At 40.5% G+C, this 27,970-nt stretch overlaps 3 protein-coding genes across 8 annotated transcripts in view; 1 reads left to right on the plus strand and 2 right to left on the minus strand.

The window, feature by feature from the left end:
* Positions 1–52: 52 nt before the first annotated feature.
* Positions 53–6,333, minus strand: LOC120737950 (potassium channel subfamily K member 1-like). The gene is made up of 3 exons (XM_040038909.1): positions 5,756–6,333; positions 3,506–3,910; positions 53–1,749 (listed from the first exon to the last, which is right to left on the minus strand). The coding sequence occupies exons 1-3, from the start codon at positions 6,105–6,107 to the stop codon at positions 1,445–1,447; spliced, it is 1,062 nt and encodes a 353-aa protein (XP_039894843.1). The 5' UTR covers positions 6,108–6,333; the 3' UTR covers positions 53–1,444.
* A 471-nt stretch (positions 6,334–6,804) lies between these two features.
* LOC120737948 (thrombospondin-2-like) lies at positions 6,805–21,915 on the minus strand. 6 transcript variants are annotated; one of them, XM_040038902.1, is made up of 21 exons: positions 21,338–21,637; positions 21,138–21,203; positions 20,893–21,029; positions 19,707–20,354; positions 19,001–19,094; positions 18,721–18,885; positions 18,304–18,480; positions 18,049–18,222; positions 17,609–17,739; positions 16,781–16,915; positions 16,480–16,698; positions 16,266–16,373; positions 16,012–16,171; positions 15,626–15,744; positions 14,029–14,263; positions 13,285–13,512; positions 13,066–13,196; positions 12,813–12,953; positions 12,534–12,631; positions 9,609–9,748; positions 6,805–7,177 (listed from the first exon to the last, which is right to left on the minus strand). In XM_040038902.1, the coding sequence occupies exons 2-21, from the start codon at positions 21,199–21,201 to the stop codon at positions 7,170–7,172; spliced, it is 3,312 nt and encodes a 1,103-aa protein (XP_039894836.1). In that variant the 5' UTR covers positions 21,202–21,203; positions 21,338–21,637; the 3' UTR covers positions 6,805–7,169. The 6 variants fall into 6 exon arrangements, with proteins under 6 accessions (XP_039894836.1, XP_039894835.1, XP_039894840.1 ...); XM_040038901.1 differs by lacking the exon at positions 6,805–7,177 and adding an exon at positions 21,708–21,915 and having other exon boundaries at positions 9,577–9,748; positions 21,338–21,530; XM_040038906.1 differs by lacking the exon at positions 6,805–7,177 and having other exon boundaries at positions 9,577–9,748; positions 19,707–20,026; positions 20,237–20,354.
* Positions 21,916–22,025: 110 nt separating this feature from the next.
* LOC120737947 (proteasome activator complex subunit 4B-like) overlaps positions 22,026–27,970 on the plus strand; it is a 48,270-nt gene continuing 42,325 nt past the window's right edge. Inside the window, exons 1-3 of the mRNA XM_040038899.1 lie at positions 22,026–23,969; positions 24,506–24,646; positions 26,838–26,954. Of these exons, the coding sequence (XP_039894833.1) occupies positions 23,764–23,969; positions 24,506–24,646; positions 26,838–26,954 (464 nt within the window). The 5' untranslated portion in view covers positions 22,026–23,763. The remainder of the gene's footprint in view (positions 23,970–24,505; positions 24,647–26,837; positions 26,955–27,970) is intronic.

Consider the following 27,970-nt stretch of genomic DNA (forward strand, 5'->3'; position numbering starts at 1 on the left):
CAAATGAGATAGAGGACATTTGCAAATGTTTGTGTTTGTGTTGACTGTTTTACTAGGTAGTGGGGAGGTTAAAGGTCATACGGATTGAAGGATAACAGTGTCTCCCACAAAGGAGTAAGTTGTGCATCCCTGCTTGAAGGACATTTCCTGTATAAGAGTGTATGTGTGTGTGTGTGTGTATGTGCATGTCTGAGTTTGAATGTGTGACACCTGAAAGTGTGCTTGTACCCACGTCAGTCTGCATGTAAGTGTCTTAAATAATGAACATGTGAATGTGAAGATACTACTGTATAAATAAAATAACTAAAGTTTATAAAAAGAAAAATCAGATTGGCACTTTTACACTTGTTAAAAACATAATCACTCATTCTCTTTAATGTTTCATGATGCATTTACATTTTATCCCAAAAAACAAATGATTTTTGATTAAAAACAACAACAAACCAACAATTTCAAAGTTCTGCTTTTCATTGAATCCCTTAACAAAAACCCCCCTAAAAACAATTATTTCTGATTGTCAAGATTTGAGTCTGTTTTAAAGCTGCTTTGTGAGTAAAAACAGAAATAACTGCAGGCATAAAACATCCAGCATTAATTGTATATTTGTTTTATTGCTACTAAAACGTCTTTCGGCATATTCCTTCATCTCCCACAGTGTTAAAAATGACATATTTTTGCACCTTGGTTACACTTTTAAAGAAATACATCCCTAAACAGCATGAGATAGCAATTTCAAGTAAAAGCTTCATGGAAATCCAGCTGTAATATGAAAGTGCTGCCCTCTAGTGTCAAGAAGCGACACATTGCAGGGTTTTTACCACTTGATTTTCTACATTCCACCAGGAACTGAAGGCTAATCATAACTTGTAAGGAACCATGAACAAAAACATTTGTATTCTTTTCTATCACCTGATCTTCTTGTAATTCCTGTATATAGTGTACACAGGGCTCACTGACGACACGCCTGATTCTTCTGGTACTGCTTTACTGTTTTCAAGAAGGCAAATTTCCTATGCAAATACCACCATAGATTATGAAACGTGCCAAGAGTGCATGTTAAATCCTCTGGAGCAGACTGAGCTGCTTTGGAATTTCAACATCAAAACTTGGCAGGAAATGGAAACTTGTGGGGGTTTCTCTCTGTTTGGGGGGCCCAGCCCTTCCTCTGTGCCAAGATCTCTATCGGCAGGGAATTGCACAGTAAGGGTGGAAACAACGCCATGCTGATAAACACTTCATTCTTGGCAATGGAAAAGAGCAATCGCTTTTTTAAATAACTTCGCTTAGATGGTGATATATATATAAATTTGTTCAGACTCCTTATACACTCTAGACATAGAAAGAGGTCAAAGCCGGTACGTCCTGTGCAGCCATGCATGGAGAATATTACACAGCCCCTTAAGAACAGTTTGTACTAACATACCCTGGAAGCCAACACAATCTGTCATCTCGGTTTTCCGTTAAGAACACTTCCTGATGCCAGGGTGTAAGGCGCTGACTTCCCGTTCTGTCGTATGGATGCAGCCTGTTCTGACACAGAAGAGATGGTTGCTGGGTGATCTATCACATGATCTGCAGTATCGGCCAGCTGGTCGCTCAATTGATCACGGTCGATGATGTTGGTGGTCTCTGAGTCCAGTTCCCGAAGGTTTTCTTCATAAAATCGATGTCTAAGGCGTTTCATTTGGGGAAGCTCCCAACATGTCTCCAGCACAACCAGGACACACACCAAGCCCAGCAGCAAGTAGACTGGAAGAGCAATTTTATTGGTCAGTAAATAAAAGGTGCAGATAAAATAACAGGGACTGCTTTGTTTGATGAATTTGTAATTATAACATTACTACTGTTACAGGAACACCTAGAATTTTTTATACCAACAAAAAAAAACTGAAAAAAAAGGTGTCACGGTGAAAGGAGCCGCTGCAACATGGAGCCGACGGAAAATTATAACCTGACTCTGAAGAACCCCTTGGCTTAACGAGATTAATAGCATGTTTCGCCTCAGTAATTATCTGTCAGGCCCTCAACGCAAACAGTTCCCTTTGTTCATTCTTGGACGCAGCAGGCAATCATTTTAAGCCTACAAGCTTTAAAACACATCCCCACAATGAACACCCACAGCAAAGTCATTATGCACTTATTGCCTTCAGAGTTGATAACAGAACTAACGAGCTGATGCTGGATCTACATTTGCCAGATGCCCAAAAATACAACTGCCCATCCCTCCATATAAGTTATGGAGGGATGCAAACATACTATCCCACACTGGCAAGCAAAGTAAATATCACACCTGGTGAACACTGGCATGTTAGTATTGTCAGTGTGATTATGTTAGCATGCTGACATTAGCATTAAACCTCATGAAAATCTTTAAAATCCAACGCACATGATGAAGAGTCAAGTAATGGCTAGAAAATATGAAGCATTCACCTTTATGGATTTGATTAAGTCATTCTCTTTTAAAACTCATCAGAATATTTTTGTTTTAAGAAATGAAGGCTGTTCTTTAAAGAAAATTGCCAAAAAGCTAAAGGTTTATTAAAACACTACGTATTACTAACTAAAGCATCTGGCTCTTACAGTTATCATTTAGGGAGTTTCCTAACTCTAGAAACAGAAACTGTGATGTTCTTGTTTACTTGCTCAGTTGCGCACTCCACCCCCTTTGTACTCATGTTAAAGCCACTTTGCACTGTTGTATGAAGAAAGTAGTGCACACCTGTGTATAAATTGTTCAGGTTCTCTACAATGTCCAAACAGAGAGTAATGGCTGGTGGGAATTGGGAGTGAAAGCACTGCTACCCCATGCTAAAAAGACCCGGATGAGATGGTTCAGGCATTTTCTTACAATGCCTACTAGGTGTTTGGAGATTTTCTGGGCCAAAACACGCTGGAGAGATTATATATCTCATCTGGCATGGGAAATCCTCGTAATCTGGCAGGAGGAACTGGGGAGAAGGATGTCTAGAATATCCTGCCTAGCCTGCTGACTGACTTTAGCAAAGGGGAAGATCATGAATGGGTGGCTCAATTCTTAGAAAAACTCTGATGAATATCAGAAGACGTTTACCTTATTTTCAGAGTCACTGAGCCTGATTCTCCATGTGTTTATTGACTTTTTAAATCAATAGAACAGCTTTTAGTTGTGAAAACATAATTATATTTGAATTGCTTCTTTTTATTTTCTAATGATCCAATAACCTTGTAGCATGATAGATGGCATTTTACACATTGTGTCTTTAGAACAAAGGGTGTATTTATATGGATATTTTATTAAAAGTCAGGAATTTCTAGGTGTCGGTTTAGCTCAGAGGTTGAGCAGGAGACACGAAGCCCTTTACTGTGCGTCTTCTCTGTTTTCACTAAAAACTATCTTATAGGCAAGAGAAAGCCCAAAAAATATTCCATATTTTGATATTTAATTGTTTCTTTTTACAAAATAAATGATCTATTTCATGATATATTAGATTAAAAAAATGTGACTGCCTTTTTAAATTCTACTCACCTGTAATGGCCAGCCGGTAGAGGTGTGGGTGTGGATTTACGTCTTTACTGGGAGTTTCTCCTGGTACATAATCTCCAAGGCCAATAGTTGTCAGAGAGATGAAGCAGAAATACAGAGCCTCTAGGAAGTTCCAGTCTTCCTCGAGAGCGACAAAGATCCATGCAGGGATAATTACAAAGATAAGGGTCGTGATGAAGGCAAGGAAGGCAGCATGGATGACTCCCAGGTGTGACTTAGACATAGCCCATCGTCGATGGAAGTAGGACAGTGGACGACGTGTGACCACGGACATGATCCATTGAACCGCAGCAGAGAGGAAGAAGAGGGTAACAGGGATGCCAAGGAGGGAGTAGAAGATACAGAAAGCCTTCCCCCCATCAGAGAGAGGAACAGTGTGGCCATAACCTGAAGACACAACAAAACATGTAGCACTATGTAAATTACAGAGTTACAGTAATAAAAGGAGGAATTCTCCTCCAGGATTCACCCGGGATTTGTGAAAACTAACTGTAGTTAGTGTCAAACAAGACTCGTCAAGTCTTAAAATGAAGCACAGATAGCAGGCTATAGAAATAAAGAAATAATTAATTTATCTTTAACATTTTTTAGGATATCCTCTGTAAACTTTGCATGATTTCACGCTGCCTATTAGTTTCCTTTTGGTTAATATAAGCTACCACTTGTGCCATGTCGTATGTGATGCAACAACTACTCTGTTAAAATGCTAATATAGCCATTATAAACTTATATCCCAAAGGTCCTCCTAGACCTACAGAAAACTGAAAAATAAATAAATTCATGCATTCATATAAACATAAAAGTCTCACCCTCAAGAAGTGTTGGCGACAAATGCTGAAGGTTTGCACAAAAACTTATCGTTTTTTTTATTTATCTTAAAAAAACAAATGAGTTGAGATAAGGATTTATTCTTCTAGAGACGCATTTACTGATATGTCTGATAAAAATACTACTTTCCTGAGTGTATTACTTATACAAAGGCCTTGAAAGGCAGGACAAATACTGCTTTCATGGATTATTTATAGAATCTGGACCAAAATTCATACAATACAATAACAATACATGTAATAGAGACACCTTGAAACACACATTATTTATAAAAGGACATTTAAGCTAGACCTTGATCAATAAAATTAGGCAGAGGGATTTTTCTCATCTTGGTTAATCTTGACTTAAATACACAAAACATTATTACATGATATATTGAATTTCTCCATCATTTAACATGGCTTGCTTACTGTTAGTTCACTTACCGTACATGTCCAAATGACCAAGGGAGCTATTTTTATGTCATTTCTCTTTGCTCACATTAAACTGAGGTAACAGAAAAGTATATCAGTAACAAAGTAACAAATTCATTACTGTCTATAGTAAACATTTCCAGCATCTGTGCTTTATTTGATTATTCATTTTTACTTTTACGAGTACTTTCTTCTCGTTGCAGTTTCAAAACAGGTTTGTTACTTTAGGCTTAACACGTTTGAGGGAAGTTTTTGTTTCACTTCACTGCGTGCCTTAAAACATCAAATCGATTTGAGGATAAATGGAGGGAACGGTAAAACAGAAAAGATATTCCTATTTGTGTATCCATCACTAGAGCGAACAGAAAGGAAGTATCCTTTGTAAGTGGCAGGTCATTTCAAATGCAATGTTTCTGTAAGTTCAACAAACATCAGTAAAAACACAAACTGCTTGTGTGCAGTTTGTCACACAGTGTCTGCTAGCAAAAGGTACGGCTGCTGTATTTCCCAGGGAGAGAAAAGAGTTTGAGATAACTTCACTGAGAGATGGAGAATGATGTAAGAAACACAGGACAGGAGAGGAAGGAGACAGGTTATATTTAAAGGTAAGGACTGCTCAGTGACATGTGATAAACTGGATAAACTGAAATTTAAAGCTAGTCTATTGTAATTCTACATACTTGTCTGAACTTGAAGGTTATTTAAAGTCCAATGCAGTTAATAATTCATTCCCTTAACTACTATATTTTTTCTCCTTTGGAAAGAAAAAAATGAACATCCTAAACATTTATTATTCAAACCACATTATTTTCCAATGTGTTAAAAGTGGCTACAGGGAATCTTTAACCATAGACTTATTAGTTACAGCGAGGAAACCTGTTTATATAGCGTGCCACAAATTTACATTTATTCAGCTAAATGGGCCACTCACATTTTCGACTCTCGAAGCAAAGGCTTTTAAAGTCTGAACACCTGTATCCGTTGGACTCACCTGTTGTGGTCAGCACGGTGCTGGTGAAGAACAGGGAGGACACAAAGTCCCAGCTACGCTTGGTGTCGTTACCCAGGATGGACACTCCATAGTTACTGGCCTCGAGAGCGCGGGCCAGGAGCTTCTCCAGGCGAGCGTCAGACACACAGGAGTTGTTCCTCAGGAAGTCCCGTAGATCCGCTTTGAGCTTCTGCCGGAGCGCGACTTCGTACGGCAGCTCGATGGCGGAGAAGATCCCGGCGCCGACGATGAGGTAAAGGATGTAAGCGACAACCAGCAGGCCGAAATTCAACGCTGACTGGTGCCTGTCTATAAACCGACGGCACGCGCCTCTTGTGCACCCGCGTACCATCCCACTTGCTTAAAGTTTGTTTATTAAAAAAAAAAAACTGTACTCAGTTTAATTTAAATAAATAGAAATCCTGGAATCTTTTGGTAGAGACTTCTATGCTGTACTCGGTGGATGGACTCGTCTTCCTCATTCTTCATTCCTCAGTGGTAGGGCAGTGGTGACGTCACTTATTCACCTTACCAGGTGGAGTGCGTCTTTAACTGCACTTCCCTCTCAAGCCGGTCGAACGGGTTTTCTGTTTTGAGTCAATGGAAATTAATTAATAAATCATGAGCAAGGTCAGCTTTCTTCGGTGACCCAGATTTACTGAGATCAAACATACATTTTGCATTATTAAAACAGCAGAACATCATTTTAAACCAAAAGACCATTTTTTATAGGGGTTAGGATACACCCTATACTTTCCAAGCCCATTTTCTTCTTTATTATTCTAAAAAAAAAAAAATTCAAACACTGTTTTTGAATAAACTTATGTGTTATCTAAACTTTGTGTGCTTCCATTTTCTTACACTTTTACTCCTCCATATCCCCGTGGACAGTTTTATCAGAGCGTTGAAAATCCTCGTTGTTTGTAATTAACACCTTTACCACTAGAAGACGCTAGAGACCATGTTTCTGCAGTGGTGTGTGTGCGAGTGTGTGTGTGTGCATACTGTGAGCTACTGGCGTCATCAGAAAAGAAAAAAGGAACAGTTGATTAAAAAAAAAACATTTTATTGATAAGTAACCGCCAGACATGTGCTCCACTTACTCCATCATCAATTTATCTTTGCATCTTTCCCTCTCATGTCTGGCATCTGGCAATAAATAATTATTTACAGCCATTAGGGAAGCACAAAATGAAAAGCAACAAGAAGTTACAGTCATTAGAGATGCTGTCAGAGCAGTAATATACAGTGAATGAGACAGCCTGAAATCAATACTGCTGCATACAAAGCTGACAGATAGAGGATGGTCATTAATTGATAGTCTTGGCTGGATTAACGCCTGAGTCTGGTGTATCCTCTCTCTCTCTCTCTGGTGGATATTTGTGGAATTCCCAAATTATCCCGAGACAATAATTCAGTTATCTAAGAATCAAAAAGAAAAATAGCCACTTTTAGGAACTGCTGTGTGGAGACATGATCTGAAGCAGTGATAGTAGGTAAGGTAAGTTCAACACAGAAAACATTGCACTTTTTGACAGTTGTACAGTTGCTGATATGACAATACATTTCAGATGGTTCCACTATAAAAAAAAAAGTAGATAAATTAATTTAATAAAGTGTTTAAAGCACAAAAGGTTCAATTATTTAGAAAAGTGTAAAAAAAATGGCCACAGATTTGTGCTGCTGGACTCCCCCCCCCCCCCCCCCCTTTTTCTCTCCTATACTAATCTTGTGATCTTTAAAAGGTGCCTGATCGTCACATAGGAAACTACTCTAGGTTTTACCTTAAAGGTGGTGTATTGTACCACCTTTAAGGTGTACAATACACCTTACAAGTTTTATACATCACCCACAGCAGCAGAGGGAAAAATTAACTGACTCAAAAGCTTGCTTAGTATACTAAAGAATGAGTGAGGAATGCTTCAGGAATGACCTTATAGCTAATGAAAAATTCATCAGTACCTACCTAATAACTCCTGGTCTAGGTCTTTATAGTAAATAAAGAACAAGTTAGGATGTATTATATTAATAAGTTATTAAGTAATAATTACTTCATACACTCACTGCTTTGTTAGACACACCTGGTCAATTGCTTGCTAATGCAAATAGCTAATCAGCCAATTTCATGGCAGCAACTGAATGCATTCAGGCATGTAGATATGGTCACGAGGACACGCTGAAGTTCAAACCAAGCATCAGAATGGAGAAGAAAGGTGATTTAAGCGCATTTGAATGTGGCATGGCTGTTAGTGCCAGATGGGCTAGTCTGAGTATTTCAGAAACGACTGATCTACTGGGATTTTCCACACAACCATCTGTAGGGTTTACAGAGAATGGTCCAAAAAAGGAGAAAATATCCAGTTAGCAGCAGTTCTCTTGGAGAAAAATGCCTTGTTGATGCCAGAGGTCACCGGAGAATGGCAGACTGCTCTGAGCTGATAAAAAGGCAACAGTAAATCAAATAACTACTCGCTAAAACCGAGGTATCTAGAGGAGCAACACATTGAACCTTGAAGCAGATGGGCTACGGCAGCAGAAGACCACACTTGGTGTCCCTCCTGTGGTAACTGAGGCTACAGTTTGCATGGGCTCACCGCAATTAAACAACGTAAGATGAAATGTGTCCCAATTTCTGCTCTGACACTTGGATGGTATAATAAGAATTTGGTGTGAACAACATGAGAACATGGATCCATCATGCCTTACAATTACAGTTCACGTTGTTGTTGGTGTGATGGCGTAGGCAATATTTTCTTGGCAAACTTTGGACCTCTTAGTACCAACTGAGTATCATTTAATCATCACATCTGACCTGAGTATTGTTGCTGACCATGTCCATTCCTTTATGACCACAGTGTTTCCCGAACATGAGTTCACTGTACTTAAATGACCTCCACAGACACCAGGTCTCTATCCAATAGACCATGTTTGTGAAGTGATGGAACGGGACATTCACATTGTAGATGTACAGTGAACAAAACTGCAGCAACTGCGTCTCATGTTCATGTCAAAATCTCTTAGGAATGTTTCCAGCGCATTGTTGAATCTGTGGCATGAAGAATTAGGGCAATTCTGAAGAGAAAAGATGGTCCAAACCAGTACAAGCAAATTGTACCTAATGAACTGACCAGTTAGTGCAGTTATCTGTATACGTACTGCTGCAAAACCTCATACAAAGTAGTTACTTAGTAGTTACTGATTTTTTCAGCATGACTCCTCCATTGCCTGTAGTCCATAATTACTTAATAAATTTTAAAAAGAGCAGGGTCCTCAAAAAGTATCTCAGTATTCAACATTCAAACGCACTTATATGAATAACTTAATTCTTTGTAACATAATAAAGGCAAACACCATAAAAATGTAATGTAGAAACTACTAGAGGAACAACTTATTTACGTTTCTTACACTAAAATTTGCCTTCACCATGCCAGTCATATAATAACATGTTAATAATCTGTGCATAATCACAGGAGGCAGGGGGTAATTAATGGTAAGGTAAACCTGAAATAATGAGAAACCACTGAAGTATGCTTTGGTCCTTGATGCCACATAAAAAGAGCAACAAGTAATCAGTGTAAGTAATTACTGTATTGAGTTATGAGGACAGTGGCAAGTTGTTAATGCAAGGATAATTATGAACTCACCGGTACCTAATGATTCACTAACACAGGATCTCCCAGTTGATTCTTTAGTAAATGATATTTTTCACATGGAATGCCAAGAGCTGGATTTATTAGGGAACTATCAACGAGCGTTTACTATCAGGCCATCGCTGATCCATTCCTCACTTGCACTTTACTAAAAAGGCACATTTTTGTTTCACTTAATATAAAGTGTTAGCAGGATGTCTTACCTCTACACTCATATCTGAGGTCTGAGAAGATAACATGTTCCTGAGAGAACACAAACAGTCCCAGTCTGCCTCCAGCCAGGGTGTGGTCATACACGGCCCCCGAGTCGGACAAAATGTCCCTGCCCTCGTACACCACCACCCTGCAAAGGAAGCACAGTATAGCCAAACCAGTGCAAATCAGCCGCAGTACAACACTACCATGTTCACATTAAATTTAAGTTAAAATCATAAGTAAAATGCAAGATAACCTGCAGAAAGTAACTAAAGGCATTTCAATTTCAAATAGTATCATCAAGGACATTTTTGAGGTATCTTTTCTATTCTTCTTCTTTTTCTGCTTGTCCTTCGCAAAGTTACTATAAATTCACACTTTACGTTTTTCTTGATGTTGCATACTTTACGTTTTGTTTTTCACGGACATCACAGAGGACGTGATGTCAGTTGGAGATATATTCATAGCAGTTACAATGGAGCTTTGGAGCAAGTATCCAAAATATCAATACATATCCGTCCTTCACAGTCAAAGAGCAGGAGCTTCTTTTCAGCCTCACATTCACTTAGTGTACAGTTGTACATTCATTCTCCAGTACAGTCATTCAGTAACAGGAATGCAGCACTGCCACAGCATGTATCAAAAAAGAGTATTTTTTCAAATCTGTCACATAACAGCTTTTTTCTCTGACTTCTGTTTTTTCCAGATTGGAAATCTCACTATGGCACTGCTGTTGTTTTCCCCATCTGCACATAAACAGCACAGAGCACAGAGAACTCGTAGCCTGGGGTTGTTTTTATTTTGTTGTTGTTTTTTTTTTTTTTATCCAGGCTATTAGTGAGAAATACAACTAAACAGAAGTAGATGTGGCAGGTTGAGGAGAAGTGGGTTGGACTTGGAAAGTGAATTACACTGTTATCATAAAATAACTCTTAGAGATTGATGATGTCCTCGAGTGTAAGAACATTTCAGGCTGACACAAATGTGATTTCCACAGATTGAAGAAGTCATTCTGCAGATTGTTGTTGCACTAAAACCTACATGAACTGAACTGGGCCACAAACATTTTATTTCAAAGAACATGCCCCAGATTTTTTCTATTTTTTACCTATAATAACATTAATTTTAATAGTTTGCCATACATGCAAATATACACAGGCATGTTCAGCGCTATCACAAATGCCTAAAATTCCTGCCTGCAAGTTGGATTTTGACTTAAAATTAAGAAATTTCTTTGGAAATAATAGGTAATAATGTATTCCGTGGGTAGTAATTGGGTTAAAAAATACTGGTATGGTCCTATAAAAGCCAAGCCAATAATACCTGAATGTTCAGCTGTAAATGTTCAGTTGTTTCCACTAGAAAAGAGCTCGAGTTCTCCTGAGGAAACCTGCCAATCTTTGTTTTTCTAATTCTAAAAGTTTGGTGGATTCCAAGATCATAATCCAGCTGTGACAGCTGTTTATGACAGCTCAACCCCAAAAATATAAATTAAATCCAGGTTCCAAATACAAAAACCAGCCGAGCGACAAATGTTTCATCTCAGTATATCTGGGTTTTTTTTTAAACTTAGGTTATTGTGTAAGTGTATCTAATGAAGGCATGTAAAAATTTTGCCTTAATACTATGAAAAAACCCATTACAGGCAATCAAAAGTCATGCAGTCATGATAAAACTTGAAAACTTTGCCATGAGTCCTGTGACAAACTAAGTACACCCTTAATGCTTCCATAGGACTTAAGTAATGCAAAAGACTTTACCTCAACCTAGCTGTCAAGCACAGTAGTGGAGGTGTGATGATTTGCATATGTTTTGCGGCCACAAGACCTGGGCACCGCACAGTCACTGAGTTAGCCATGAGCTTCCCTGTATACCAAAGTATTCTAGAGTCAAACTTGACACCATCTATATGACACCTACAGCTTGGCTAGCAAATCTATAGGAGAATGGCTGAAAAAGAAAAGAATCAAGGTGATGCAATGGCCCAATAAAAGTCCAGACGTCAACCTGATTGATATGCTGTGGCGAGACCTTAAGAGAGCTGTGCATAAACAAATGCTCGGAGACCTCAATGAGCTGATTCACCACTGTAAAGAAGATCGGGCCATAATCCTCCACAAGGACGCGAGAGACTGATCACGTCAAACAGAAAATGATAACATAACATCAAGTTATTGTTGCTAAAGAAGGCTCTACAAGCTATTTCACAGGAATGCAAAGAGTTCTGTGAAAAACGTTCTTTTTCACATGACTGTCGGAGATAAGGACGCACTTTTTAATCATATTATTTTTGCTCTAGCATATCTAAACCCTCATGACTTCCTGACTACAGGGGCTAGCCACAAGAAATTTTCAGGCCTGACATCTAAGCTCTGTTAAAAACAACAGCAAAATTCATTTTACACCCACTCCATGTGTCACAAGCTAAAGCCCAAATCTCGTTTTTTGTCAGCATGATTTTCTCTGTAACCAACTTTGAGCATCAATCTCATGGGATATATCATAGTTTCAAAGCAACATTGGCCCAATTAAATGTTGATGATGTAGAGTAAGAGAAACATGTGTCAGAGAAAACTTCAAAAAGTGCATTTGGGATAAACTTTTAATACTTAAATCATCATGTGGGATAGGTTGCTGGTCAAAACAAGTTACGGGATAGCATATGAAAAGTCTCTTTTTCCTACATTTTGATACGAGGCTAATCTTCTAGCTGTATTTTAATCATATTTTAAGTTGATTCTGAGTGGGTCAGGTGGGAGGATTCACTGATCTTTCACGGAAAAACCCAGAAGTATAACTACTTCACAGAGCAATATCTTCTGTCAGAAATGAATATATGCTGCATATTCTGGGGTCACTGCCTCTTTCAAGAATCAATAATCCATAATAAATCAAACCACAGTTGTGGTGACACTTTACATTATGGTTTGTACCTGATAAACCCAGTCTTGGGTCGGTGGATAAGGTGCATGCGGTAGGGTGTGTAGTCCTTCCAGCCAATTTTATTGGGGTCGTGCCACAAAGTTCTGACCTGAAACATATTCAGGCGCCACGGAGGACAATCATATTTACCAGAGTATCTAATGTTTACTGCGCCAAACAATTTAATATTCAGAAAGTGTTATCTTTTAAGATAAGATTTTCTTTGTATTTTTTATGATACTGAAAGCACAATAAAAAGGTGGCAGATTTATGAGTTTACTCATTCTAACCTGGTGTCTAGTGTTTCCTGTGTGCCACAGAGCATTGCGCAGATACTCCCCTGGTCCTGTGTTTGAGTTGACCAGTTTGATTGAGACTCCAGCAGTGCCGAAAGCTTTGGTTGGCTTTTTCTCCCAGTAGGCCTGAGACACCTGCGCTTACAGAAAAAAAATCAATGTGGTGGAGAGAAATGGTTACATGTTCTCTATTATGTATTTTAAGTTTATTGCTTGTGAGAATTAAGAGTCAGCGTTCAGCTCGCACCTGTTTCCACATGACAACGTAGAAGCGTTGACTGGACTGATAGGCAAACACAATCCCTGCGTAGTCGTCATCTCGGTTAGTATTTACATAAAATGTGACACTGAAGTCCACGGCGCTGAACTTGTCGTATCCTGTTCAGACACAGGAATATTATTCATGTTGACTAATCACTTTCATTATATGTCTTATATGTTTAGTCTTTTTTATGGTTAATCTCACCTAAAGCGATCCCGGGGTCAGAGTTGGCAATCTGCAGCAGCTCTGTACCCTGGCTGCGGATGACCCAGAGGGGGTCAGACTGCGTGGTGCCTTTAGGGTCCAACAAAACAACCTGAAACTTCCGGAAATCTGTAGACCCAATATCCTGGTTCAGGGGACAGGGATCCAACGCATCTGGAATACTGTCATTGTCAAAGTCATCAAAGCATGCGTCTCCACTGCCATCACCTGAAAGAATAAAGAAAAAAGAGAACAAGTGTAACTTGACTTTTCCTGATTATTTTTTGCCAAGATGGGGGAAAAGAACTGGACAAGATAACATGAAAATGTACTAAGAAAACCATGTATGATGGTGGATAGATCAACCTTTTAAGTATTATTAATTACACTACAGAGAGCCATTAAGTGTTTATGTTGATGTCCAAGATCAATATGACCTGAAGCAATGGAAACTGGACTCATAGTCACAAGATTTTATTTCATGACTGCAAAATCCATTAATCATAAATTGTACAAGTTATTTTCCCTGTGTGACAGCAAACTATTTGTTCATGTCTGCATTTTGATATTAGCTATGTAAAGCCTGACACACCTATGACTGGCTAGAATGGGAATCAGGTCTTATTTGATTTTTAAATAAAATCAAATTGTTCACTTTTTTTTTATTGATTTGAAACATCCCTGTTTACTTTCTATTTTGCCTCCTTGGGTGGCTTAGGATAGCTCAGCTGTAACAACACTGACCATCAGAGTCTAGCTGGTCCCTGTTGGGTACCAGTCTGCAGTTGTCGCGGTCATCAGGGATACCGTCATTGTCGTCGTCATGGTCACAAGCATCTCCCTTTCCATCTTTGTCGTGGTCAGCCTGATTGCTGTTGGCAATATAGGGGCAGTTGTCTAGAGTGTTTTGGTGGCCGTCCTCATCGATGTCCTCATTGTCGTCGCACATGTCTCCCACCAGGTCACTGTCAGACTCAAGCTGCCAACACATGTGGATGTAGTGTATAATATGTTTTAGGTCACTACAAACAGCATTATTTATTTAGTGCAGGGAATACTTCTGTATTAGCCTGGGGGCTCGGATTAGATGAGAAATTAGCTAAAATATATAAATAAATAAAAAAGAGGTCACAATTAAATGAAATTAAATCTTACGGTTTCTCTTAAGGTCCTACCTCAGCATTTCAATCAAGTTGAGTTTTGGGACTATAGCACTACCTAGATACTTTTCTTTTTTCTGTTGTAGATTTACTGCTGTGCTTGGGATCATTATACTGTTGCATGGCCCAGTTCCAGCCAGGCTTTAACTGTTGGAGAGATAGGCTTACATTTGATTGTAGAATACTTTGTTATGTTATGCATATTTGTTCATGGTTGACTCAATAAGGTGACCAGACCCTATGATTTGGGCAAAACAAGCCCAAATCATCATCATCCATCCAACCAAAAGCTGGAAATGATAAGCTAAAAATATGGCGACCAGTTACAAGCGTTAGCTAATTGTATGAATTATCAGTTAAAATTATTAATTAAACATAATAAGTAAATATTTCTCTAAAATCAAAAGTTGGAAATCCATCCATTCGCTTCCGCTTATCCTTTTCAGGGTCGCGGGGGGCGCTGGAGCCTATCCCAGCTGTCATAGGGCGAGAGGCGGGGTACACCCTGGACAGGTCGCCAGTCTGTCGCAGGGCCAACACACAGGGACAGATAACCATTCGCACTCTCATTCACTCGCACATTCACACCTAGTGGTAATTTGGATTATCCAATTAACCTATCCCCACAAGTTGCATGTCTTTGGACGGTGGGAGGAAGCCGGAGTACCCGGAGGGAACCCACGCAAACACGGGGAGAACATGCAAACTCCACACAGAAAGACCCCGGCCTGATGGTGGAATTGAACTCAGGACCTTCTTGCTGTGCGGCAACAGTGCTAACCACCGTGCCACCGTGAATTGGAAATAATTAACTAAAACATGTCTCACAGTTGGAACTGCTAGCTCAAAGCGTCAATAAACAAAATAGCTTTCTAAACATTAGCTAACCTGTGGCAGCAGCATTTAATGAAGAGTTTTTAAATATAATAGTGACTAAAAGTAGTTGATTAATGGGTGACGGAGTTTTCTTACTGTAACTAATGAATTGTAAGCAACATATAATCACAAAGAGTTTAAAATAAACTGGAGGCAGTCCAAATCTAACTTTAAAATTAGCTCAAATGCACTTATTTAAATATAAAAGGTATGTTCATAAACAGATTAGTAGATTCATCTGACAGGGGTTTGGGGGTAAGCCAGAAGAAAAAAATGTTTGAAAACTTTTGATTTTTTTCAAGAACCTGGTCTGGGTTATGTAGAAGTGGACAGTTGTCACACTGGTCTCCGACACCATCCAGGTCTGTGTCCCTCTGGTCGGTGTTGTAGACTAGAGGACAGTTGTCCCGGTCATTCAGAACCTCTGAAAGAATAGACAGAAACACACACACACATACACAGCCTTTAGACTGATTTTTTAAAAAAAAATTTTTTTGTGAACATAACCAGACAAATAATATACATCAAGGCTATGTTTCGGTAAATTCAATTTCATCTATATTTTCAAGTTCATATCTACTTTTTTTGAGTTATTATATTGCCAGCACTGTCACTTTATTACCACCAATTGATCCTGATTCCAAGCAGACTAGCTGCACATTCAAGGCCTGGTACAATGAGTTGTTCTTACCGTCTCCATCTATGTCGATGCTGCAGGCGTCTCCCTCTCCATTATTATCAGTGTCTGTCTGCATAGGGTTGCTTTCAAATGGACAGTTGTCGCAGCTGTCCCCAACCCCATCCCTGTCAGAATCAAACTGCCGAGGGTTGTACATCAGCGGGCAATTGTCCTGTGTCGAAAAAACACACATTCACATGGATGTTTGCATATGGCAAGACACGCCTGTTTTCAATCATGGCGACTTTAAAGTGGTTTTGTCTCACCCTTTCATCTGTGATGCCATCATTGTCATCATCAGGGTCACAGGCATCGCCCTGTCCGTCCGCATCCAGGTCTTCCTGTCCAGAGTTTGGCAGCATGGGGCAATTATCCTGCAGCCAGTCACAACAAAGATTAATGGTATCCAACCAGAATGCAGCTCGGGTATCTCTCAACAAGTCTGAATGATTTTAGCTCACGCTGAAGTAGATATCTTACCTTTTCACAGTGATAGGTGGCATTCTGCTTGCAGGGTAATCTATTATTGGGCCAGCCATCCAGATCAGAGTCCTCACCACACAGGGAGCCATCGCCAGCAAACCCCACCGCACACACACACTTGTACAAGACCTCAGACGCCAGGCCAAGGTATATACACTCAGCATACTTGTGGCAAGTGTGTGTGTTGTCTTTGCAAGGGTTGTACGGTTCACACACCTACAAACAGAGCAGCTCTTTGAGAATCCAAAAGTCTCTACGGTTAATGACTGCAGGTCAAAGCAAAGAGAAAAACACCTGCCTGCCTGGTTTTCAGGGCTTCATCCAGACCGAGGCCATACGGTTGAGTGCCTTTATGGCGCGGCGGACAGGGCAGGCAGTAGAATCCAGGGTCTGTGTTTATGCACAGTGTAACACACACTCCCTCCACTTCACACTGAAGAGATGGAGGTTGAGAGATTATCCATGTTCAGCATATCAAACATGAACTGTACAAAGGTGTTACGCGTGTTGAAAGAAAATCTCTTTGTCAAGATCAGACTACAGAATATTTCAATGGTTACTAAGTCAGAGAAGTTAAAAATGAGTCCACTGACTTCTGGAAATGTCATTAGCGCTTCAGATAAGTATCGGAAAAATTAAAGTTTTGACAAAACGATTCCATCAGGCAAAAAGTTAATGACTGATGAAAGTTCTTAATCTCTGGAGGAATATGAATATCTGTAGCAAAATTCATGGTAGTTCATCTAGCTGTCTTTTCACTTAAATCAAAACCATAAATGTGGTATTAGAGGAAAAATCTGGGTCACCAATGTTATTTGGATGCATCATCTGGGAGCCATAAGGTCTAAAAAATTCCCAATAATTCATTCCATAGTTATAGAGACACTTTAACATATGCAACCAACTGACAGGCAAGCATTATCATCACTGGAAACGGCCCTGCTGACCTTGTCAAGTTGGGCCACAATTCACTACAAGGAAATAAAGATAACTCCCTGAAAATCAATGAAATGCAGCATTATGCTAAGGAATTTTGAGGAGGACCTTTCCTACGCCATGCATCAGCGAAGTTAGGCCATTGTTGCGCTCATATTGTGTAGTGTGATCCTGTGTCTAATCTCATTACCTCATTCTCATCTTCACAATGAGTGCCGTTACCACTGAAACCCAACGGGCAGCGTCCACATTCCCATGATCCATCGCGATGCGTTGTGCATTTAACCCCAGGAAAACAAGGATTTGAAAGCAAGCACATATCTGAAATGCATAAAAATTTACATATAAAAGTCTTTTACACTTAGTCACAAAGCAAATTGTTCGAGTGTGGGTCAATTGCACCATAATGATTCTGAAGGAATTCATATTCGAATCATTTCTCTTTTCTATCCTAAGCCTCTGTAATTGAATAAAGCAGAGCAAACAGTGAAGGATATTATTTCTTAATCCTCAATTGTTTGAAAACATGTTCTCTCCAATAAAATGGGATTAAGGTTCTCTATGTATGTGAGGCTTAGCCTGCATGTAGAATAACATTAGTTGGTACAGCTGCACAAGGTTAAGGTTTACCTAAAGGACATGGTTGTTTGTTACATCCTTCATAGTCCACAGCATCTCCAGCACAAGGCTTCCCACCGTTCTGAGGGGCGGGGTTCACACACTCTCGCTGGCGACTCATGAGGCCCCCGTTACATGTCTCTGAACAGACTGACCATTCAGTCCAGGCCGTCCAGCCTCCAGCAACTACACCGAAATGCATCATTTACCTTTGAGCCACTTTTAATGCGTATGAGTGCTTTCAAATGTGCAGCTGCACCTACTTACTCGGGCAGAGCGTGTTGTTGCAAGGTTGTGTCTCCATGGCGCTACCTGTGCACCCCTTGCCCCCCTTCTGTGGTGGAGGATTGTTGCACAGACGGACCCGTGTAATGTTTCCTTCTCCACATGTGGTTGTGCACGCAGACCAAGGAGACCAAAGGCCCCAGTTCCCGTCAGCACGCACTAGACAAATAAAGACAAAAGAAAGTCAGACCACCGCTACAGCTCAGCAGCGTACAGAGAACAAAACATGTTTCCAATTACGATTAGAATCTCTACGATCTCCATTTGTCTGAGGTTTCATATTTTCGCCGTCTGGGAATTGCCAGTTCACTGTCTTGAATAGGACTTGGCTCAGTCAGTCACTAAAAGAGCATTAAGCTGAAACAGGTGACAGATCCGATGTGCAGAGTGATGCCTTACCCTTGCGGTCACACTTCATCATCATGCAGCTGCGGGTTTGGACTGACGGGCCAGAGCAGGACGGCATGATGCCATTGCAGGATCGACCCCTTTGCTGCCCTCCACGTCCACAGGTGGCGGAGCAGTGGGTCCACTCAGACCATGGGGACCAGCCGTCTTCATCATCTTTATTACATACAGACAACAGACGTGTTGTTGTTGTTGTTGTGTTTTTATTATATTTATTAATCTTGGCATCCATGTAAAGACAAAATCCCAGCTGCAGAAAAATGATACTCACTAAGACAGACAGGACAGCAACTTCCATCGACAAAAGACGGATTGACGCAGGACACAGGAGCACATGACACCTGTTGACAAACCACCTTTCCATCCTGGCAAGACAGTCCAGTGTTGATACATTTAGATTTTCTAACAATATCACATTATTGAATCCAGATGTTTTGCTGAATGCCAGTTCTTGCAAGGAATGGTATGTTTTCATGAGTCATAACAAGTCAGGCTAATCCTTCATCCCATCCTCAACAAAAATAATGGTTCTTATAAAAAGAAACAGACGTAGGGATGAGGATGAAGCATGCATAAAATATAGAACTTCTGGAAATAAATGAAACCACATTGCATACAAGTGAAACTTCCCCAATTGGTAAACATCGTTTAAAGGAACCGTTGGACATTTTTAAAATGCTGCATATTTGCTTTTTATTAAGTATTAGAGTGAAGCGAAGCAATAATAAGTTGCAGCAGTCAAGTCGTCAACCAAAGTCCTTGTGTATAAAAACATTGGTAAGCTACCTTGAAGATTAATTTAATGCTAAAGATTGTCACTTATAATTTTCCATTTTACTTTGCTGGTGTAGATGATGATATTAATATCTGCTCTCTATCTCTTATAAATCCTTAATTCAGTTAAATGCTTGCATGGTATTTCCCCAGGAAATTCTGCCAGTGTGTTATTGTAGTTAATAGATTTGTTCAGCACAAACCTGGCAAGTACAGGAGGTGCAGCTGTCAACCTCCCAGTCCTCCCCCTGCTCGTACACTCGTCCATCCTGCACGCACCACGCCTCACTGTCTCTGTCAAGATCATTGTCACTGCTGTCACCATCACCACCTCTGCGGCTGCTTCTGATGCTGCTGCTGATGCCACTGCCGTTGCCATTACCATAGCCACTGCCGCTGCTGTTGCCACTGCCATTGCTGCGGTCACGGCCGTGGCTGTTGCTGCTGCTGTTGCCGTTCCCGTTGCTGTTGCCATATCCTCTGCCACTGCCGTTGCTGTGGCCACGGCCATGGCTGCTGCTGCCGTTGCCGTTGCCATTGTCATTGCCCCTGCCATTGCCGTTGCTGTGGCCATGGCCGTGGCTGCTGCTGCTGCCGTTGCCGTTCCCATTGTCATTGCCCCTGCCATTGCCGTTGCTGTGGCCACGGCCGTGGCTGCTGCTGCTGCCGTTGCCGTTCCCATTGTCATTGCCCCTGCCATTGGCGTTGCTGTGGCCACGGCCGTGGCTGCTGCTGCTGTTGCCGTTCCCATTGCCTCTCCCATGGCCTTTCCCTTTGCCACTGCTGGTACCACTGCCATGTCTGTTACTGAGTTCATCCAAAGATATCCGTATCTCTTCATTTTCTTTGGACTGAAAATACTAAAATTAGCTAAATACATTTTTCAAATAAGAAAGTATTATTGTGTATTTATATTGAATGAGACCAGCCAAACTACTGTGGGCCATATCTGTGGGGAGATTTCCTCTTGGTTTTTTGGGTTTTTTTCCCCAGAGGCATTTGCCACAGACCACAGTACTTCCTGACAGAAAATCCTTTATTTGTGCCATTTGCACTGGAAAAAGAATTACTCTCAGAATTTAAATTCAGTCAACTTTTCTGTGATGACACAGAATAAAAAGTGTATTACAACCTTGGTAAACACATAGTTATTGAAAATGGACTATTACTGGTTTAAATAATCTAAAAATAATCTAAAAAAAAAAAAGATTTAAAAATGTTCATGTTTAAAGTTACTTTTACCTTAAAAATGACACAACATTTTAACCTGTTTGCTAAAAAATATTTAAATTCTTGCTCATGCTGCTATAAAATAATGTACCATCAGGCAATAAGAAACACAATTTTAACAAATACCATGATAAATGTGCATGCTTTTATGCATCTTACTACTCTATCCAAGTCTTCGAGCAGGTTGTTGGTCACAACACGCAGGCCATGGATCTCAGTGAGCAAGCCAAACAGGTCCTCACACGGATGAAGACAGATTTGCGATGACAAGTTGCTGACCTTTGCGCCATCCACACCTGTGGAGGAGGCACGAGTACGTGTGGGCTTTTCAAGATTTAGATATGATTCTGTTTTAATGATAAAGAAACAGGCGGAGCAACTGTACTGATGCATATGTGTGGTACCTGCACACACTCCTGCTGCATAGAGGAATATCAAAAGCTGAAGGAGACCCCTCAGATAACCCATTCCTGCTTACACATAAATAACACATGCAGTCACCTTGAAATATAGAAAGTAACCTCCTATATAGAATCCAAGCAGATCTCAGGCATAGGAAATAAAAGAAAAAGAAGGACAAAAAGAGAGAAATAACCATGCATACCTGCGTTCTCCTTGCTCCTCTGCCTTTCCTGACTAGAAATCACAGCCAGTAGGCTCGTCCCTGCTGCAGCTCCGCAGGGGCTGTAGTGGAATGTCTCCTTTTCCTCTTCCTTGATTGCTTCCCTCCTTTATTATCTTCTCACCTTGGTATCCAGAGTGAAGATCACCAGCACAGTTCACTCAGTAATTTGTCACTGAATCATCCAAAGAAAAGAAAAAAGGGATGGGTTTGGTAAGAGAGTAATCTGAGTAAGAAACATGCAGACAGCTTTGTTAGTTCGGGAGAAATCTCAAACAGTGTTATTTGTTTGAGAGTGTGTGTGTCTGTGTATGTGTGTGTATGTGTGGCAGGAGCAGGGGCCATATTTTACCCGTGTGTCTGGCGATGAACTAGGCTGCATATCTCCCAGCGAGGAACCCAGCTGGATAGAAGGAACTGTGTCTGTGTGTGTGTTGACGTCTCGATGCAGGTTTCCCAGACACATCATTTACACTCTTCACTCTCCAAAATGAGACTTGCATGCACGAATGCGCACACTCACACACCGAAACAGGCACACAGGCACAAACACACACTGTTACTGGCTGCACAAATTTTCCAATATTTTAGCAGCGAGAAAACTGGCATTACCATAAATCCTTTGCAAAAATTAGAGGCTCGATGCGTGTGTGTTTGCATGTGTGTGCTTTTGGAAGTGCTGTGTGCAGAAGATTGTGAGCTATGAGAAAACTGATGGAATACAAAAACATCTACTTCGGCTGGGATCTCTCTCTGTTTGGTCTTCTCCCTGCTGAGTCAAAAAGGCATCATCATCCCGAATCACATTTTCCATCTGTACACTCCACTTGTGGACTAATGAATCTCACAGATGTGTGTGCACACATGCATGCGCCTGTGCCCATACAAACACACTCACACAAAATCCCAACAAATTTTCTATTTCCAGATACCTAGAAACATCACAGCGGAGAACAAATAAGAACAGAGACCATGTTTCTTCCTGGAAGTGGTTCAGTGACGGAGACAGTGAAAGCAGGTGCTGTCACTGCTCTGGGAGTCAGAAAAAGCCCAAAAGTAATAAGATCTGAGGGGATAGAAAAAGGTAGAGTTGGGTGAGATTACTTGGCAGAGTCTAGCGTGACACGCTTGGAGTGATATGCTGTGCGGAAGGCACACTCTGTTCTGGGATCTGTCTCAAAGTCCTGACTCTGTTAGTCTTACACTGTGTGTATGGGGAGAAAATAGTTTTAAAGAGGGCATCCACTATGGTCTCAAAAAAAACTGATTGAAGGCTGCAGGGGCTATCGCCAGAAGGTAGTACTGAAAACAACAAGAAGACCTTTAATAAGATTGAGGCAGGATGAGAAACAGGGCACTTTATGCAATCAGGCAGCTTAACAAAAGCGAGGTGGTGTTGCAGCAATTGCCCCATTTCTCCAACAGTAACTAGACCAGAGAACTGAAAGGGCTTCTGCATTATAGTCTAAGTCCTTGCTGTGAGCAGAAACTTCAGTGCCAGGCAAGCCAGACAATGACCTGCAATTGCCGCCCCACTCTAAGCATAGTGGTCAGAGAATTACATGGGCTTAAAGGAAAAGGATTTACATGGACGGGTGCACAGTGAAGCAAGAATGGAAAAGGTTGGGGATAAAGGTGTCATAAGACAGAAAAGGTAGGCATGAATGATATGATGAGACTTGTTAAAGACTGTCCTTTATTTATATATGAGCTCATTTCTGCTTAGTTAAATAAGTGTGTAGCATGCAGATAGATAGGTGCTGATTCATCTGACAGAGTGCAACCCTTTGTTTATCTCAGTAACAATCACTGCGAGGTCAGTAGCTCTACAGGTCAGTAAAACAGGACAGCATTAATCCATTTATCAGATATTCTGCAGATTAGCCTGCAACGCGCACGCTTCTGGGATCTGTAGTCCAGAGTGACGATTTTCTGAATGAATCCGAGTCATTTACACAGTGTGCATGAAGGTCTTCATATATCAAAGGCCTCTGTTATTAGACTCGGTGGTGCTGAAATCAAAGCTTGACCTCAGAGTAATGCGCAATTTCTAGCAACCGGTAGCACCTCATTTCCATCAAACCCCTGCCGTGCGTCACGCTCAGCGCACGCACCCTACTGCTCCCCCACCCATGTGCCCAAGGCGACCGGGCAACCATGAGGTGTGAAGTGAGAGTTGACAAAGCGCCCGGCACTGCAAGCCTGAGCGAAACCGGCCCCCTCTGCGCTCAGGGCTTAGCCCGGCTCAATTAGCGTGACATACTTTCCTCTGTGATCGCCTGCCTTCCGCCCGGCTTCTGGACACAGCGGATTATGCCCACTAACTTCGGCTGCGCACTTCCCAGGAGGCACAACAAAAAGGTTTTCTTTACCATTTTACACACAGTTTCAACAGAAAAGTGACTTGTATGACAGCGGAAATGACTGTGGGCAGGGATATGGCTGAGTTTATTCCTCAGAAGGAGATTGTGTATAATGGCTTGCTGCCTTACTCTGACCGGTTGGACCGGGAGGCCACGGAACTGTTGGCGGAGATCAAAGCGAACCTGTGCAGAGCTGTCCTCCTCAGAGAGCTGTGGCCCGGGGTCGCTTTCTGGTCCAGGAAACTTTTCTCGTAAGTACTGAAGCAAGGTTGGCGTATGATTTAGACTACCCAAAGGTAACTTAACCCATAGCCAAAGATTCATAACAGTGGGCTTAACAATTGCCTGCATCTTAAAATAAAATTGTGACAGAGTTAAGCAAAGTTCATCAGATAGTACATTTGATTGTTACATTTGAAATAGACTGCAATCTGTCTGTGGTTAGAGGTGGAAAAACTTTAAAAGTGTCCTTTGCTGTATTCTTAAGTCTGGAGTTCCAGGAATATTAGTGCACAAAAGCATTTAAAGAAGCAGCTACTTGGTGTTATTGACCTGTCTGCCTTAAGAGGACATCAGGGCATAGTGTTCTGCCTTATAACTTTAATTAAAGGCCGAACCTTAATTCACTGTGTGACTTGGCATAAACTCAAGTTCAATAGATTAGGTTTAGTGTTGAGACAGTCGTACACTGTAGCTGTGTAAGCCTATTCACTGTTTCAGAATATAGGTTAAGTGTAGGAAGTAGGAAGTGATCACCTATTTGCTCAGTGTCCTCTCTCACCCTTAGGTTTCTGAAGCTGTACGGCCGCAGGTTCAGCAAAGATGACCACATCCTCTTCATCAAGCTGCTCTATGAGTTGGTCACGCTCCCAAACCTGGAGCCACACATGATGCAGAGCTATGCCAGGCTGCTCATTCAGCTTCTCAAGTGGGTGTGAATGCAAATGTACACGAATTTAAACGGGGATGTTGGGGTGAGGGGGTCATGGTAAATCATAAAATCCTCTCAGAAAAAATACCAAACAGAACGAGCTGGATATTGGTTCGAAATTAAACGAGTTATGATGAATTTAACTGTCGACAGACCTTTTGCCTTCATGAACACGTATTAGGAGGGAACTCATGTGTGATGGCAATTACAAATTGCATCTCAGAAAAAAGATCATTTTTCAAAACTTAAAAATTAGTTATTTATTATTTAATTCATTTATATTTAACACTTTCTTGGAAAAACCTAAAGCCTGAATTATCCATGATGCAATGCATGGGAAGACGAATTTCAGGGCCTAGATGGAAAGAAGAATAGACGCAATGCTGCACAGTAAAATAAGTGATAAATAAAATAATAAATAAACCAGAAATACATATATAAGTATTGTACAGCATTTTTATGGCGATGAAAGCCACCATCACGCTGAGGAGAAAGCTTAACTCCTCTGCATGATCCTCTCTTTTCCTTCCTTTTAGTAAAATGAGAACAGAAAGCCATACGATTGGTAAACATCAATGCACCACAAGTGGCGTGACATGTTAAAGTGAAATTTTGCACTTACTTGTATGCCATTTGTAACACAGTCATTTGATGAGTCAAATCATTTGCAGACCCGGGGGGAATCAAACCAAATCATTTTAGAAAATGCTGCATCTGTGTCTGAGCCTGAACCCGAATCACAAATCATTTATTTAAAAAAATAAATAATAATAAATAAGCTCAAAATTTTCACCCATTGGGTATAAAATCACACATTTAAACTGAAAATATAGAAGTTAAATCTGCCCTTTGTCACAATGTATAACAACAAAGGATCTCTGCAAAATATCTCCTATGCTCTTATGTGTTTCCCAGATGCCAATAAATGCCAGATCATCCTCTGAAATGTCAAGTGGAAGTTTAAAGTAGCGTAAAATATTGATACTTGGTTGGTATATTGTGTTAATATCTTACAACCATAGAGCGGAAGTTTAAATTTCCTTACACGCACAAATGCACTCAAAGACACTCTGAAAGTAAGTACAAGGGACAATAAAGCATGCTGGCTTAACATTTATTACTCTTTAAGCGATGCTTTTGTCTCTCAGATCAAATTTGTCACTTCTCCAGCGACAGTAGGGTTTTCTCCAAGACGGTCACATTAATCACTTCCCATTTGTCACCAGTTGTTTTCAGGATTTTCACATCCATCACAAAACAACCTCTTAATGTAGACGTCATTTGTCTGAGTGTTTTCCATTAGATGAAAAGAGAAAGATCTGGGCTAAGCGTATATGAAGTGCCAGGTTTCAAAGCTGAGAGATGAGCATCAGGTCTCAAAAGGCTGCTTTTTTTTTTCTCGTCTTTTGGATTTCGCCGTCATTTTCCCGATTGTCTCTTCTTTCCTTCATTTTTCACATCTCCCAACTGAGAGTTTGTTCCATCGTTGTTAGATGAATAAGTGGGGAGGATTTAGAGGTTGTGGAAATCATGCACATTCTCAACTGCACAGACTCTCAACCTATTTCTGAGGTTCAATCCCTTAAAAACTGTGATTTTACAAAGAGCAAAGTAATACAAAAGCACAAAGAGAGCAAAGTGGAAGTTCTCAGGAGGATTAAAAAAACTGCTCCTTTTTAAGCTTAGAGTTCTCATAAGGGGCACACTATTACTGTGCAATCTAAAAGCTTAACAAGGTGTTTAAAAGAAAACAACAAAAAGTAAAGTCAATGCATGGTTAGCCTGCAGAAACCCAATTATGCCCACTGCTAGATCTTAAAAATGTCAAATTTTTTTCTCAGTGGAGTGTTATGAATGTTGGATCATGAGTATTTTATACCAAGTGAATCTACGCCTGCAAATTACTAATGCCTGCTGCTGTCAGTCCACTTATGCATTATTGAATACAAAGAATCACAGCGTTGTGTTTGCATACATGCCAATAAGATGGCAGTCATCATGCTGAGTGCAGCCTGTGAGGCAGTGACTCATTTTCTCCACGATTACAGACTCTTTCAGACGCCCTGTGGTCTTTCACTTCAATATGACATTATTATTAGAGGCTTAAATATCTAATAACCTACCAGGACCCTTGTAAAAGCATTATAAATAGGCCAGACAGCTGATAACGGACTTCTTTTTCAAACAGGAAGAAAGAACTTCTATCACGGGATGACCTCCAGCTGCCGTGGCGGCCGCTCTATGATCTCTACGAGAGGGTTTTCTACTCCAAAACCGAGCACCTTGGGCTCATCTGGTTCCCTAAGTATGAAGCTTTATATTTAATTGTAGCTGTTGTGACATATGGTAAAGTGCAGTATCAAGATATGTGTTTTGAATTAAAGAAGAATGCGTACACAGTAGGAAACCTGTTTTCTTTCCTGCCAAAAATGACATGAGAAGATTGATGCTACTTTCATGTCTGTGTGTTAAATATGAAGCTACTTACAACAGTAAACACAAAACCAGCAAACCGGCAAACTCAAAGGCTCAGTTTCTGAGACATGGATTATGCCTAATCCTAGAATAAATCCTTTTTTTCAAATGAGATCTTCATTGTATTTCTCCTTTAGTCTAGGACTAGGCCTAATCCATGACTGGGAAAAAGGGTGAGGGAGTAGAAACAATGAGAAACAGCTTGCTGGGCTCTCTGAACCGAAGGTATCAAACTCATTTTAGGCAACTGGCTTCTTCCAGCCCAAGATTATCCCACATTGGCCAGGCTCCTAAAACCTTTTCATAATCACCTATTAAAAAAATATTTTTTCCCTTTCTAAAGAACTGCAAGTACACACTGAACAGTTTGTTGTAGTTACAAACAAAGACTACTGTAAGTTAAACCACTTGATTTAACCAGTGTAGTGTTGTAGGCAATGTGTAATTTATTTTTTTGGTAGTAAGCCTACAAAAGTCAACAGACTTCGACCCTCCAGCTTTGACATTAACACTCCAGAGAACTATTCTCAAGATAAACATCCATACAGTGACAATCCTAAAATGATGTCTTCCATCTCTGTACTTTTTACACTCTGCAAAGTCATCCAGTGGGCCAGATTAGACTCTTTGTGGTTTCTGGCCTACAGGTATATATTCTACATTAATAGACTACACTGATCATAACTACAGTACCCTACCAGCATCACAGTTGTTTTACTGAGGTATTGTGCTGGACCAGTAACATCCTTGTGTGGTTGACATGAAGAAATTTTTCCTAAAGAACATAGACTGTAGCCACGGCTTTTCACTCCATTTGCACCAGTTACTAACCGGCCACTTTGATAG

The sequence above is a fragment of the Simochromis diagramma genome, unplaced genomic scaffold (assembly GCF_900408965.1).
Source record: "Simochromis diagramma unplaced genomic scaffold, fSimDia1.1 OVJJ01000402.1, whole genome shotgun sequence".
Taxonomy (NCBI): Eukaryota; Metazoa; Chordata; class Actinopteri; order Cichliformes; family Cichlidae; genus Simochromis; species Simochromis diagramma.